Source organism: Ceratotherium simum, chromosome 3 (genome assembly GCF_057802395.1).
Source record: "Ceratotherium simum simum isolate JZ-2026a chromosome 3, ASM5780239v1, whole genome shotgun sequence".
Taxonomy (NCBI): Eukaryota; Metazoa; Chordata; class Mammalia; order Perissodactyla; family Rhinocerotidae; genus Ceratotherium; species Ceratotherium simum.
This window is the reverse complement of record NC_141902.1, coordinates 14,410,210-14,425,141: the sequence shown is the minus strand read 5'-3', so window position 1 is coordinate 14,425,141 and position 14,932 is coordinate 14,410,210. Positions and strand designations below refer to the sequence as shown.

At 40.9% G+C, this 14,932-nt stretch overlaps 1 protein-coding gene across 1 annotated transcript in view; it reads left to right on the top strand.

Annotated features, from left to right (window-relative positions):
• The first annotated feature begins 3,276 nt into the window (after positions 1-3,276).
• Positions 3,277-14,932, top strand: part of FAM177A1 (family with sequence similarity 177 member A1) — a 38,887-nt gene continuing 27,231 nt past the window's right edge. Inside the window, exon 1 of the mRNA XM_004436410.3 lies at positions 3,277-3,473. Coding sequence (XP_004436467.1) covers positions 3,309-3,473 — 165 coding nt within the window. The 5' untranslated portion in view covers positions 3,277-3,308. The remainder of the gene's footprint in view (positions 3,474-14,932) is intronic.

Sequence of the window (14,932 nt, the reverse complement as noted above, 5' to 3'; positions counted from 1 at the left end):
TCTGACTTTGGGAAATCAGTCAAAGGGTTCAGAATTTTGTTTCTGGCAGAAGTGCAAGAAATATCCGCCTGTTTCCTGACACTGCATTTGATGGGAAACACAGGGAGTGTGAGACCCTGCAGTTGACGTGCATCCCTTGTTTTTCTGCAATTTCCTCTTATTGTGTTAAAAGAAACAATGGATCATTTTTCCCTGAGAGGAAAGGCATCCTTAATTGTGGCAATCCTTATTATATCTTTATACTTGTTTTTTGGATTATTATCAGAAGACTCCTAGGATTCTACAGACATTCAGATTAAGGTGTACAGCTCTTCAATTTGAGATTACTGCATTTAGGCATCGCGTACAAAGAAACTAATATTATATGACTAATGCCATATAAAAAATTCTGGTAGTTGAATATCAATAGTATATTCTCATGACATAAAAAAATCTGACCAGGGCCGGCCCCGTGGCTTAGCGGTTAAGGGCATGCGTTCCGATGCAGGCGGCCGGGGTTCGGATCCCGGGCGCGCACAGACGCACTGCTTCTCCGGCCATGCTGAGGCCGCGTCCCACATACAGCAACTAGAAGAATGTGCAACTATGACATACAACTATCTACTGAGGCTTTGGGGGAAAAATAAATAAATAAATAAAATTATAAAAAATCTGACCAAATTTCCATTAAAACCACTGTGTTCACATAGCATCAAATAAAACAAGTTCACTTGGTATTTTCATTTGTTTCTTACATATAAGGCCTTGAAGCTTACGAATGGCTGTATTTTATAAGAGACTTCAAAAAAGATGCACTTGAGTAATTTCCACCCAAATCTTTCCAAATACCACACTCACCTTTGGTCTAGGAATTTTCTGCCCTCCTAATAGCCTATTTTCTGACATTTTCATTCTCAGAGGGGAGATTGGCTACGAGTGTAGGCCATGGAATCAGATTGCCTAGGTTTGAATCTTTGCTCTGCTGCTTGCTTACCAGCTGTGTCCTTCAGCAAGTTACTTAACCTCTCTGAGCTTTTGTTTCCTCATCTGTAAAATGTTGGTAATTATACTAGTACCTCAGAGTTGTGAGGAAGAGTTAATATAAGGAAAGCCCTTAGCACTGCACCTGGTATATCAGGTTCCATAAGTGAAGCCACTACTGCGATTTAACAATTTCTTTATCTTCATGCTTAAAATCAACCTAAAGTGTATTTTAATTTTTACCACCTTATTTTTCCTTGTGCATCATTGATGATGAAAATATATTGAGGGATGGGATAACCTTAAAAAGACTCTCTACCAAAATATATATATGTAGCTATGTTAAAACCATAAGAAAGTCTTGTTTTTTTATTTGATGGACATTCCTGTTTATCGAATTTTATTCAGCTTTGTTTTCCCAGCCTTTCACAGAAATAGGTGGCTCCAAATTTACCTTCTTAGCTCTCTATGGATCATTAAATGATAAATTTAGACTACAGTTATGTTTTCAAGTAGATAAATTATAATAATACCTGGATTTATTTTTTGTCATAGTGACAATACAATTTATACTACAATGTGAAAGAGCGAAAGATTTGGCATGTTGCTTTGTTGCCTACTTTTAGTTGAGCTATGACAGTCCAGAAGTAATGACAAAAATGTAAATCCTCAAAATGAAACCGTTAGAATTTCTATGCTTTTCTGTTGCTATGAGTTGTTCATTTGTAATAGACTGCTCTTCAGTTGCATATTTGTGGTAAAAACTCTTCTGAGGAAATAATTCTAGTTCATGTTGGAATGTGACTTGCATTTTGAATTTTCAGTAAACTAAGAAATATAACACTTGTTAACCATGAAAATAAGTTCTGCTTCAGCAGTGAAAATTGTAATTTGATGTTTAGTTGCCAGTTTTCAAAATAAAATCATGCATTTATAAACACTCCACAAATTTTTAATAATAAAGATTGTTACCCTTCTTGTCAGTAAGAGGAAAGGGATTTTGAATACATGTAATGTTAGAACTGTCTTTGTTTATGAAAGTCAATTCATGAAAGTCTTTAACAATTGGCTCTTTTCTTTCCAATTTATTGCAGAATTTGTTTTTGTTGTTTTGGACTGTCTCAACCCCATGCATGCTAATGCCACTAGACAGCATCAGATAATGTTACTAAAATTTGTTTTCCTCAGCAACAAGCTAATTGGATTTTATTACTGGACTATAGATTATGAATTTCCAACCAATTTTTTAAATGTAGATGGTTTTCAAATGATCAACTTTTGTTTTTCAGGCCCTGATTTGGTTTTTAGGTTGTCATAGTTATATGCAGGATAGAAAGTGTACAGGAAGATTAAGCAGAGAGTAAGGGAAAAGGACTTTTTGCACAGGAGAGAAAGGAATATTTAAAGTTGTAGGGGTGTTGGGCCATGCTGAATAACAGATGTACTAGGCCATAACTTTGGGGAGCATTTCTGAAGTTTGACTTGCATGAAAACGAAATTTAAAGTATCAAATGAAGCCCCCCCGCCCTGGCCAAAATAATGTATTTTACTTTTGACCTCCACAATTCGTGAAAAGTTTCATACTAAAACTACAACAGAATACCATTTACCTGGAAATGCTCCAACTAGTTTGTTCAAGTAATGCAGTAATCATTGCAATCATGACTTTCTAATTTGATCGAACATTGGGAAAAATGGGAATAATCTGGTATGCGCGTGCGCGCACACACCCTTAAAACAGATAATAAATTATTCCTCACATTTGTCGAAATGGAAGCTTGCCGCTGCCCTTTGCTCTCCTTGAGGTCTCACTTAGTTCTTCGGAGATACCTCAAAGTATTTCAGACAAGTGTAAGCAAAATTAACCTTTGAGGCTCTTATTTCAAGGGTATTTTGCCTAAACTGTCATCCATGTTAGAAATGGAATATGTAACCTGAGCCATACATTTTAAAACATATTTTCAGCAACCACATGTCATCACAAGCCTTTGAAGCACAGTACGCAGCTATTCTCGTTTTACAAGTGCAGTAACCAAGGTCTGGGAGGGTGATTGCCCAGGATGCAGCTGGCGAGCGGCTGTGGCGAGAGCGCGAAGCCAAGTTCTGGGCGCAGGTACGAGGCGTGACGTCACGGGTGGTGCCACGCTGCGGCTCCGCGCGCTCCGGCCCCGCCCCGCGGGAGCGGGTGGTTGCACCTCCCAGGCCGCGGGCAGCCGGGCCGGCCCCGCCCCCAGGGCTGCGCGTCCCTCCCGCCGTGGCGTGGCCGGGCGCGGCGCGGGGTGGGCCCTGCCGGTGAGTCCCAGTTCCCGACAGTGGGCTCGGTCCGCGACGGGGCGGGGAGGCGGAGGATGGAAGTGAGCTTATCGGCCATTACGTTCTATCTCGCCAGCGCCAGCAGCCCTGTGGCGGCGACAGCGATGGACCGGGAGCCAGGGAGCCGTGCGGAAGGGGGAGAAGCAGTCGCAAACTCGGGGGCTGCGGCGGCCGCGGTGTTCAGGGAATCGGCGCTGCAGGTAGGGGGGCCGCCCAGGGGAGCAGCGGCGCCGAGGCCGAGGTCGGGGGAGCCCAGCCTCCTCGCCGCCTGTCCGCCGGCTGCCCTTTTGGCCTGCCCGGCCTTCCTCCGAACAGGCCGCCCGCCGGAGGGGCGTTTCGGGGCTCCTCCTCACGGTGTCACCGCTTCTGCCCAGAGACGCCGGCTTGGGGGCAACGGGCGGTCGCCTCTGCCGCCGGGGGCCTCTCACCGACCCCTCCGCTGGCTGCGCCGCCCACTCTGGGCCGCCGCGGGTTTCCAGGGGCGATATGCCAGCTTCGCGTCTGCAAAGGAGAGAAGGAGGGCGTGTCCCCGAGAGGCTGTCCTTAGATAGCTAGAAGCCAGGTGACGCCGGCTTCAGTCTCTTCTCGGCCTCTTGGCGGCTGCCCTTTGGTTAGCTAATAGCAGCTATGTGCGAGCGTTTACAGGCTCATTTTCACTTAATCCTTATAACTTCTGCGCGAGGTGGACGTTATCCCCGTCTCTCCAGGTCAACAAATGAGAAGCATAAACTGCAAGAGAAGCAGAAAGTTTGTTTGAGGTCTCAAGAATTGCAATTTGGGAGACGTAGAGTCCAGTAGAAACTCAAATGTGCTCCAGTTACAAGAGAGGGGCTAGGGATTTTACGGAGAAAAGGGAGGAAGATGAGGTAAGTTGTACTAAGGAAGAGTTCATTGGTGCTAGATGAGGTATGGCTCGGTTTGTGCTTCATAGATTGGCCTGAGATTCGTGCTAGATGAGGTATGGCTCGGTTTGTGCTTCATAGATTGGCCTGAGATTCGTGCTAGATGAGGTATGGCTCGGTTTGTGCTTCATAGATTGGCCTGAGATTCGGTCATCGGGCAAAAGGCAAGACATACCTCATTGGTTAGGTGATTCGGACATCAGCAAAGTCCAGTTTTATGAGACCTTACAAACAAGATATTCTTGTCCTTATTGACTTCTTGGAATGTTGGCGGATTGCTCCGGTTTAGAAGATAAAGAAAACAAAATGTGCAAGGCAATTGCTCAGAAATGGCTGCTGTGGCTCTATTTTAATATTGTTCCCGTCATGTCATCTTTCACATTTCTGCCCTTTGATCAAGATCTTTCTCCGAAAGCATTGCTGATCAAACACTGGAAAGCATTGCTGATTGACTATTGGGAAGGATTGCTGATCAGCCATCAAAACATCTTTGGTCCCTTGTCACCAGGAAGGCTTATTCCCAGTATGTCCTGTCCCATGTGGGGGAGAAATTGGTTTCCTTAGAAACCTGTAGGCGGCACTGGAGCAACAAGAGCACCAGAGCAGAGGAAGGCTCTACCGTCAAGTCGTTTTAAGGGTAAACATCTTTTGCAGTTCCTTTAAGTTGCTCATGTGAAGTTTCAGGTGAAGCCTTAGTAATCATTTCAAAGTGCTGAACAACCATTATCCAGGTGGTGTTTTTATAACGTTGAGCTGTGCAGAGGGGAAAAAGTTTTACAACAACTAGAATTCCTGTAATAACAAACAAACTGCTAAGTCCAAACTGGAGAAGAGACCTGAACCAGGAGTCAGTGCCTGAGGGCACCTAGCGAAAGAGATCAAAGACCCATGGGATGTCAGTGGCCATTGCATTTAACCATTGGCTTGTGCCAGAATTCTGTAGGGTTCTGTCTCTACTTTCCCAGAGGTGTTTATCCAAGTAAAACAAGAGGTATTTACAACAAATACAAATGTTACCTCTTAAATCTCTGGAAATTTGATTGGTTAGGCAAGAAATTCTAGACACTTAGTGCAATGAATTAGGGGAGGAATGGTGGAGAGATTGGTAGTTAAATGTGCTAAAGCATTCTCTAGATTCATGTACAGAATGGGGCTTCTGATGACAAACCCAATAGTCAGAAAGATTTCCACCTTTTGTAATAGATTGGGAGATGTGGATAAGGTTATTGTCTCTACAAGAAAGAGAGAAAATAAGAAGCAAGAGCAGGTAAAAGGTGTACAGGCCTGATCTGGCCATCTTGGGAGAGCTGTCTGCCTCAGATGTTGGCTGCTTCTGTTCCTAGGCAATTTGATTTGCAGGTCTCCAGCGTTTGTACAGGACCAGATGCCAGGTGGAGCCTTCTTTAGCTATGAGTTGTATCTCCAAAGTTCAGTGCCATCTAGTTCTGCAGCAGTGTCAGTGGTTGGGAGCACTTGGTAAGATCCTTTTCGGTGGGGCTCAAAGGCTGTCTTTCTCTGATGATGCTTCCAGAATACCAGGCTCTAGACCATGACTGATAGGATCCTTTAAATTGGAATCTGGGAAAGCACCTTTAACCTGTTATTGATAGACACAAGCATAAGACATTAGAGACTTACAGTAGCTGGTCGTATTAGCATAAGACAACAAGGGATCAGCAGAAGATTATATACCAACAGACACTGATCTGCCAATGACCATCCCATGTGGAGTCAGTTCATGTTTTCCAAAGAGGTTATTGCAAACAGTCAGACCAAAAGCAATACCTTAGGCCAGGAGAGTCCAGTCTATAGGTGTGCAAGAAAACCTCAAAGACAATTAACAGGACTAGAATCCGTTATCTACAAAGGTGCAAACATAATTTTTTCTCTCTACAATTGCCCTCATTTAAAAAAATGTTTTTTTTTTTTGATTAAGAAGCTAAATTTTATTTCTGACTATATTATAGTGATAAAATGTTTCCCAAAGTGTTCATTTTTATCCAGCAATGGCATCATTCTGAGAAAAACTCATTTCTGGTCTTAAGAGTTTGTTGTCGCATTTATGTGAGGCATTGGATCTAGAAACCTATTCAATAGTCTGAAATTCTTCTCCTTAAACAAGGCATATTCTTGTTCCCACCTCCATGAATCATTCCAACGAGATCTGAAAATCTCTTGATGTGTTGTTGTTAATTTTTCTGCTCTTTGGAAAGGTCCAGGGTCCAGGAGAGTACGCTTGTGGAGATTTGGATAAATGTTTTTTTTTTTTTTTTTATTGATGTTTTAATGGTTTCTAACATTGTGAAATTTTGGGTTGTACATTTTTGTTTGTCCATCACCATATATATGACTCCCTTCACCCCTTGTGCCCACCCCCCACCCCCACTGCCCCTGGTAACCACAGTCCAGTTTTCTCTGTCCATGTGTTGGTTTATATTCCACATATGAGTGAGATCATACAGTGTTTGTATTTCTCTTTCTGGCTTATTTCACTTAACATAATACGCTCCAGGCCCATCCATGTTGTTGCAAATGGGATGATTTTGTCTTTTTTTATGGCTGAGTAGTATTCCATTGTATATATATATATACCACATTTTCTTAATCCAGTCGTCTGTCGAGGGACACTTAGGTTGCTTCCACTTCTTGGCTATGGTGAATAATGCTGCAATGAACATGGGGGTGCATAAGCTTCTTTGGATTGTTGATTTCAGGTGCATTGGATAGATTCCCAGTAGTGGGATGGCTGGATCATAGGGCATCTCTATTTTTAATTCTTTGAGGAATCTCCATACCGTTTTCCATAGAGGCTGCACCAATTTGCATTCCCACCAGCTGTGTATGAGGGTTCCTGTTTCTCCACATCCTCTCCAACATTTGTTGTTTTTTGTCTTGGTGATAATAGCCATTCTAACAGGCGTGAGGTGGTATCTTAGTGTTGTTTTGATTTGCATTTCCCTGATGATTAGTGATGTTGAGCATCTTTTCATGTGCCTATTGGCCATCTGTATATCTTCCTTGGAGAAGTGTCTGTTCATTTCCTCTGCCCATTTTTTGATCGGGTTGTTTGATTTTTTGTTGTTCAATTGTGGGAGTTCTTTATATATTATGGAGATCAACCCCTTGTCAGATGTATGTTTTGCAAATATTCTCTCCCAGCTGGTTGGTTGTCTGTTCATCTTGATTCTGGTTTCATTTGTCTTATAAAAGCTCTTTAATCTGATAAAGTCCCACTTGTTTATTTTTTCTTTAGTTTCCCTAGTCTGGGTAGGCATGTCGTCTGAAAAGATTCCTTTAAAACCAATGTCAAATAGTGTGTTGCCTATATTTTCTTCTATGAGTTTTATAGTTTCAGGTCTCACCTTCAGGTCTTTGATCCATTTTGAGTTAATTTTTGTGGATGGCGATAGCACATGGTCCACTTTCATTCTTTTGCATGAGGCTGTCCAGTTTTCCCAATACCATTTATTGAAGAGACTTTCCTTTCTCCATTGCATGTTCTTAGCACCTTTGTCGAAAATTAGCTGTCCGTATATGTGTAGTTTTATTTCTGGGCTTTCAAAGATTACCAAAGATAATCACAGTAAAACTAGTTTATGTTAAAAACTTGGCCTGATTATGTATACAAGTGAAAATAAGAATACTCACTGAGAGTTTCTGAATTCTGGAAGGATCAGGTAGGGAGAAAAAGTAAATGTTTCATTTTCGTTCACAAAAGTATCTTTTACCAAATTGTTGATAGCTTAAGAGAAAAGATTTTTTTTAATTTAGAAAAACAGAACATTAGAGCATCTTCCTCAGTTCATGTAGTCCCATGTAATTTATTATTTCCTCTGCTTGAATCCAGTTTTTCCATTAGTTTTCTCAACTTTGCCTGATGATTGAGAATGATAGGAACAGTGATAATTGCAAGAAGTTTGAAGGGTTTTTGTTAAGGGTTTTTGTTTTGTTTTGTATGATTTGCCCAGTCAAGTGGGTGCCTTGATCACTGGAGACTGTGAAAGGTACACCCCAAGAAGGGAATACATTTTCTAACAGTTTTGTTGTCATTGTGAGGGCATCAGCTTTGTGTCAAGGGAGGGCTTTAACCCATCCGGAAACCATACATACAATAACAATATAATGATAACCCATACTAAGTGACAGTTGAATGAAATTTGGCTGCAGGTGCTTAAAGGACCCAAAGGAAGGAGTTTGAGGCTTCTGGGGACAGAAATAGTTTTTCTTAATGTACCGTGGTGGGTGAAGGAATGTAAAAGTGAAAAATGGGAGCCAGCCCTGATGGCCTAGTGGTTAAAGTTCAGCACGCTCCAGTTTGGCAGCCTGGGTCTGGTTCCCGGGCATGGAACCACACCACTTGTCTGTCAGTAGCCATGCTGTGGCAGCGGCTCACATAGAAGAACTAGAAGGACTTACAGTTAGAATATACAACTGTGTACTGGGGCTTTGGGGAAGAAAAAGAGAGGAAGATTGGCAACAGATGTCAGCTCAGGGCGAATCTTTCCCAGCAAAAAAAAAAAATATATATATAGCAGTGTAGGCCATAGCTTAGTGTTTAAAGAAAAAGAAATGAAAAATGGGGTTTGCCAGGGAGCTGAGAAGAGCCAAGTGGCCATCTTGGATTTCCGATGGCCCTGACTGTTCATTTAATTTACAGCCACTGTTTACCCATCTTAATTCTTCTGATTCAGGAGCAGACTGTTGCAGTGTTACAAGGACATCAGGATGGCAAACGTCTGGCGGTGAGGGGTTAGTTTTTTTTGCAGAAGCAGAATGGACTTCATCCACGTGTCATAACCTTTATAGATTCTGTAGTTGCTGCCTTTGTTTGAAATTCAGCTAAGGCACTTTCCTAATATTTAGTGTGAGCCTCAATTTTGATGACAGACAACATTTTATACCAGGACATATTAGATTTCCAGGAATTTCACATAATTTCTGTAACTCTTATATAAAGACATATCATAAAGAAGGCTTAACGTTTATTTCTTATTTAACAATGCTTCCTATGTAATTTAATGTATCAGATAAGCCTAATTAACTTCATATCCCTCTTTTTATAAGGAGAAAGAACAAATCTTTTGAGATGTTTTGGGGATCCTCTGAAAAATGCCAAAGTTAGAGGTCAAAAAAGACATCATTTAGAATCTGATTTTGGGAAGTTTGTCAAAAAGTTTGTTTAAAACATTTGCCTAAATAGGATCACAGATCATTTTGAAACTTAATATTTAATTATCTAACCAAAGTGACAAAAAGATTTCAAAGACAATATAAAAGGTTGCATAGCCGCAAAACCTTAGCTCTTTTAACAGAAAAGACTCAGCTTTTCTAAGTAATTGAGAAAGATGAAACACAGAGTCTGTTTCCTAGGCAGATAACATTAAAGGTAAAGAAACTTTGTTTATAATTTCTTTTTAAGAGCAGACCAGTAATCTGAGAAGACTTTTTCCTTTAATAAAGAAAAGAACCAAATTCTGATTTTGCCCCAGTATACTTTTGATATTACAACTCATTTAATTAAAATTCATTCCAATCTTAGCCAGGTTGACCATGCGTAAACTCTTTTCTCAGAGTTCCTCTTCCACAAACCTTCTATAACTTTTTTTTTTACATTCAGAATTTGTCCTTTCTTCTTTCCTATAAACAATTTTACTTTAGGACAAATTTACTTTCTTAACAAAAATATCTTCATTCCTTATACCTTTTACTGAAAACATAACATTTTCTCATAGCATAATTGTTTTTTAATGTGGCACAAGACATGTTTGCTAATAGATCCAAACATCTTTTAGTTTTTCTGTAATAAGAGGCCAAAAGTAGGTAAACTTAGACTTGTTTAGCAATTAATGTTTCAGTATTTTATCCTAGTTGAAAATGATCTAGATATTCAATGGATTTTCCATCATTTAATTTCACTTAGTAAAACTCTAAGGTTTCAAGTTACCAAAGAGATTTTGGAAGCTATTTTTAAGTACATATACCAGAACACACAATTATTGTTAAAAAGTTCATCTAAAAACCTTTTTATTTTACTTACATCTATTTAGTTCACTTATTCCCAATAATTATGTTTAGATTACCCGCAAAAACTTCATGAGACATTAGACAAAGTCAGCCATCAGTTTTTTGCTGCCAGATTTTGTGACAGAGATAACATGAATTTGTTTGACTTTTAGTAAACCTGGGTATAACAAAAATTTTATCATGTTAACTTGAAAAACAATTGGGTTAGTTTCTGTTATATTTAGAAATACTTTATATAAGGACTTACTTTAAGTCAATTAAATAGACGTCTTTTAGAAATTATACCATCCAGAGGTCGAAAAATATCACATGTTTACAACATACGTACATATTTATAGACACACGTACATAGAGACCCCGTAGCAGTTGTTCTAAAATTACTGCTATGAATCAGGTACAGTAATACAAACCCACTAGTTATGAAAGAATAATTGGATTCAAATTTTGTTTCTGGCAAGTGGAATAAATTAAGGTTATGTGCTTAGATGGCTAACGCTTTTTCTACTAATATTTCTGGAGAAGACACTTACAAGGCTAGATTTTGGGCAAGGGTGCTTCTGTGGTCGTTTGCCTCTTTTTTCGCTTTTTTTCCTTCAGTGTTAGAAATTGGTGATGATCTAGATAACAGTTGGGTGAGAGGGTACAAGATAAATGGGGGAGGTTTGGGAGATGGGTGGAAGGGAATGGGGGGAATCTGAACTGCCTCTAAACGTGCATTTCCAGTTTTGCAAAGATTTGTAAGATAAAGACAGTGGCTCTCAATTCCTCACAAATTAAATTGTAACTTAAATGACATCATAGGTTGGTTTACCTGTCCAACTACATCATCCCGAATTTGCTTCTTTCCCTCTGAGTACATAGTTTTATTCTAATTTATGGACGAAGGCCTATAAAAAAAGTTCCCATCAGGCTACGAATATCAGCTTCCAATTTGGCCAAATTTCGGATCACAGGTTACTAAATCCTTTCAAATATCTTGTCAGGTTTCAGCCGGGACAAACAGTAAATATTTCTGGCAGTATTAAACAGTTGCATTAATTTTTAATTTTAGTTTCCTCCTGACTGTTTAAGGGAGTAATGTAGCAGTTTGCCAGAAAATCTCTCAGTCTCGTTAACTCTGGGAGGGGCCCATATCAGGCCCTCCTTTGAAAGTAGATATGGTGGTGTCTGTAAAGGCCTTAACTTAATGGACTTTTGTATTGTCTTTTCTTTTAGGTACCTCTTATATCTTAATTTTTCATTAGCTTTTTGCAATGACACTTTCAATAAGGAATTTCAAAGCGTTTACTTTTAAGTACACTTCTTAAATGATCTTATCTAATTGGAACGTTCCTTCTAATGGTCACTGTAACTCCCCTGAGGCTGAGACTGGCGGCAGTTTGGTAGAACCCTAGCTGAAAGTAGAGTCCAACCCACGTTTCTGTCCAGCCATATTTTGGCTCCCAACCTGATACTTACTAAGCCAAGCTCTCAGAACATGACAAGCTTAGTAAGATTTTGCTGTTCTTTGTAAATATTTACAGCTTCCCGGACCATAGGTTTTAAGCACGTGTGCCAGAAGGTGGCATGCTTGAATCTTTAGAAACTAAAGATTGCATTCAATTTGTCTGGTCCCTGGTCCTCAAATCTAGTGCACAAAAAGAAAAGTTTTGAAAGCTCAAAGGAGCCCCAAAGTGGCCACTGTAATTTTAAATCATCTTTAGTATTATCAGTCCACTGGGCAAAAATTTATAAGAGGAAGGACCATAGTTCTTAAACATAAACCCAGCTGGAGTTCCTGAGGGAGGAACTCCTCAGGGACTTTTGTGTGTGTGTGTGTCAGGAAGATTAGCCCTGAGCTAACATTCGATGCCAATCCTCCTCTTTTTGATGAGGAAGATTGGCTCTGGGCTAATATCTGTGCCCATCGTCCTCTACTTTATATGGGACGCCGCCACAGCATGGCTTGACAAGTCGTGTGTAGGTCCGTGCCCCGAATCTGAACCTGCGAACCCCAGGCTGCTGAAGCGGAGGGCGTGAACTTAACTTCTACACCACCGGGCCAGCCCCTCTCAGGAACTTTCAGAAGATCAAATTCCCATGTTAAAGCACAACTGGACAAAGAGACTAAGAGATGCCAGTTGCAAGCCCCTGATTGTTACCTGTGCTTCTGATCCACTGGCTATAGCTGTTTGGACAAACCACGTAAAAAACAGAGTTTGAGGGGCCGGCCTGGTGGTGCAAGCGGTTGGGTGCGCACGCTCTGGTGCGGCGGCCTGGGGTTTGCTGGTTCGGATCCTGGGCGTGCACCGACGCACTGTTTGTCAAGCCATGCTGCGGTGGCATCCCATATAAAGTGGAGGAAAGTGGGCACGGATGTTAGCCTACGACCAGTCTTCCTCAGCAAAAAAAAAGGGGGGGGGATGGGCAGATGTTAGCTCCGGGCTGGTCTTCCTCACAAAAAAAAAAAAAGAGCGTTTGAGCACTCACGAGATCGGGGAGTAAACCCTCAGATGGCAGCAGCTGTAGCTGGCTCCCACAGAGAAGCCCTTCCAGTTGGCAGTAGCTTGGACACAGTTGTCTCCTGGGGCGTTTACATTTTAAAGACATAGTAAAATTTACAACTTCAAAGGACAGAGAGGAAAATGCAATTTTTTTTTTTTCCCCAGAGTTTCAGGTAATTGCAACTTAAAACCTTCCTTCAGTCTTAGGAATTGAATGTGGGTGGAGGAGGAGCAGAGACAGTGACAGTTGCAAAAGAAGTGTCTGCTGACTTTTCTCACTTTGCAGGCCTTTGAGAGACGACTGAATTGGCCTGGTGAGTTGAGCATTAATAGCTTGCAGGGAAGCAACTTTTTCCGCGTTTCATTTAGAGACCTCAAGATACCATTTGAGATAAGCTTCCCATTCAGTTTGTTTGGTTTGATAACATTTTTCCCAATTGAGCACACAAGTAAACCAATTTAGGAATTTCAAAGGACCCCCATTTAGGCCAGTGAAGCCTCAAATCATCCCAGTAATGTGAATCTGGCAGGTCAAAAATCTACATTTAGAAGGCTGTATTCTTTAAACATAAAACCAGCAGGAGTCCCAGAAGGGGGGCTGCTCTTTGGCAGTCTCCTTAGAAAATGTCTTTCCATTTGTAAGTACTTACCAGAGAAACAAAGGCCCAATGAAGCAAGAAAACAAACAGAAGTTCCTTAACAAAGCCAACAACCAAGGGACGGCCAGAACTGGTATCAGAGGACACTCAAATAAAGAGCTTGAACCTCTGTGAGGGGCCGGTCCCAGGAGGACTTACCACCGGGAGCCGGAGCCGCCAGGAGGAGGTGATAGAGCACGAAGGACTTGTTGCAGGTGCCTTACTCATGTCCACACAGCAGCACTGGAATTAGAGGTCAGTCGCTGTGGGTCCCACTTCTGACACTATGTGATGTCAACAAATAAGAAGCATAAACTGCAGAAGTAAAAAGTTATTTGGGGTCTCAAGAATTGCAATTCGGGAGACACAGACACGAGTAGAAACTCAAATGTGCTCCAATTACAGGAGAGGGGCTCAGGGTTTTTATGGGAAAAAGGGAGGAAGATGAGGTAAGTTGTATTAAGGAAGGGTTCATTGGTGCTGGATGAGGTAGGGCTGGGTTTGTACTTCATGGATTGGTTTGAGATTTGGTCATCAGGCAAAAGGCTAGACTTATACTTCACTGATTGGTTAGCAGTTTGGTCATCAGCAAAGTCCGGTTTCATCAGTCCTTACAAACATGATATTCTTGTTCTTACTGACTTCTTGGAATGTTGGCGGAATGTTGGCGGTTTGGTCCAGTGTGGAAGATAAAGAAAATAAGACCTGCAAGGCAATTCCTCTAAAATGACTGCTTTGGCTCTATTTTAGTAGGCTCCACTCATGTCATCGTTCACAGCAGAGAGGTAACTAAGGCTCAGAGCTGCGCTGTCCCATAGAAATATAATTCGAGCTGCATTGTGAATTGTACATTGTCTAGTAGCCACACTAAAAAAGTAAAAAGAAACCAGTGAAATTAATTTTAATATTTTATTAACCCAATTTTTCAAAAACCTTTCAACATGTAATTAATATGAAAGTTATCAATGAAATGTTTTGCATTCTCTCTTTGGTACTAGTCTTTGAAATCCTGTACGTATTTTACACCTACTGCACATCTCAGTTTGAACTAGCCACATTTCAAGTGAGCATTAGCCACATGTGGCTAGTTGTTACTGTGTTGGACAGCATAAGTTCAGCGAGTTAGGTAAGGCTTGGAGGTTTGGATTTGGTAGCTTAAAGTAGTAGTTTAGGATTTGGTAGTTTACAGTAGTAGTTTAGAATCTTTGGCCAAGTAAAACTAGTGAAGAAATTGTTTTAACTGAAACCAGCTCAGGAGTGTGTACAGTTTTGGCCATCAAAAACCTCAAGTTGCTCTTGTGTGGAAATCTTCCAACCCTTAGTGAAAATGAAGCTTTTTCAGTATTTTTGAGACTACCTACCCTAACGTTAGTTAGTAAGACATTTTCCCCCAGACTACAGATTCCTAGAGAATGGTGCCTCAATGTGAGTGTAGCTCTTATAATTTGCCTTAACAAAAACTTTTCCACCTACTGGTCTTTATATGGAATTTCTTGTTTTTTCTCCTACTTAAGAAGGAGGACTTAATGTGCAAGAAGGAATTCAGTGGCAACACTAATTGATTAGGAAGCCACTTTTCATTTTCAGTTGAGTGAGACCTGTTGTTGACAGG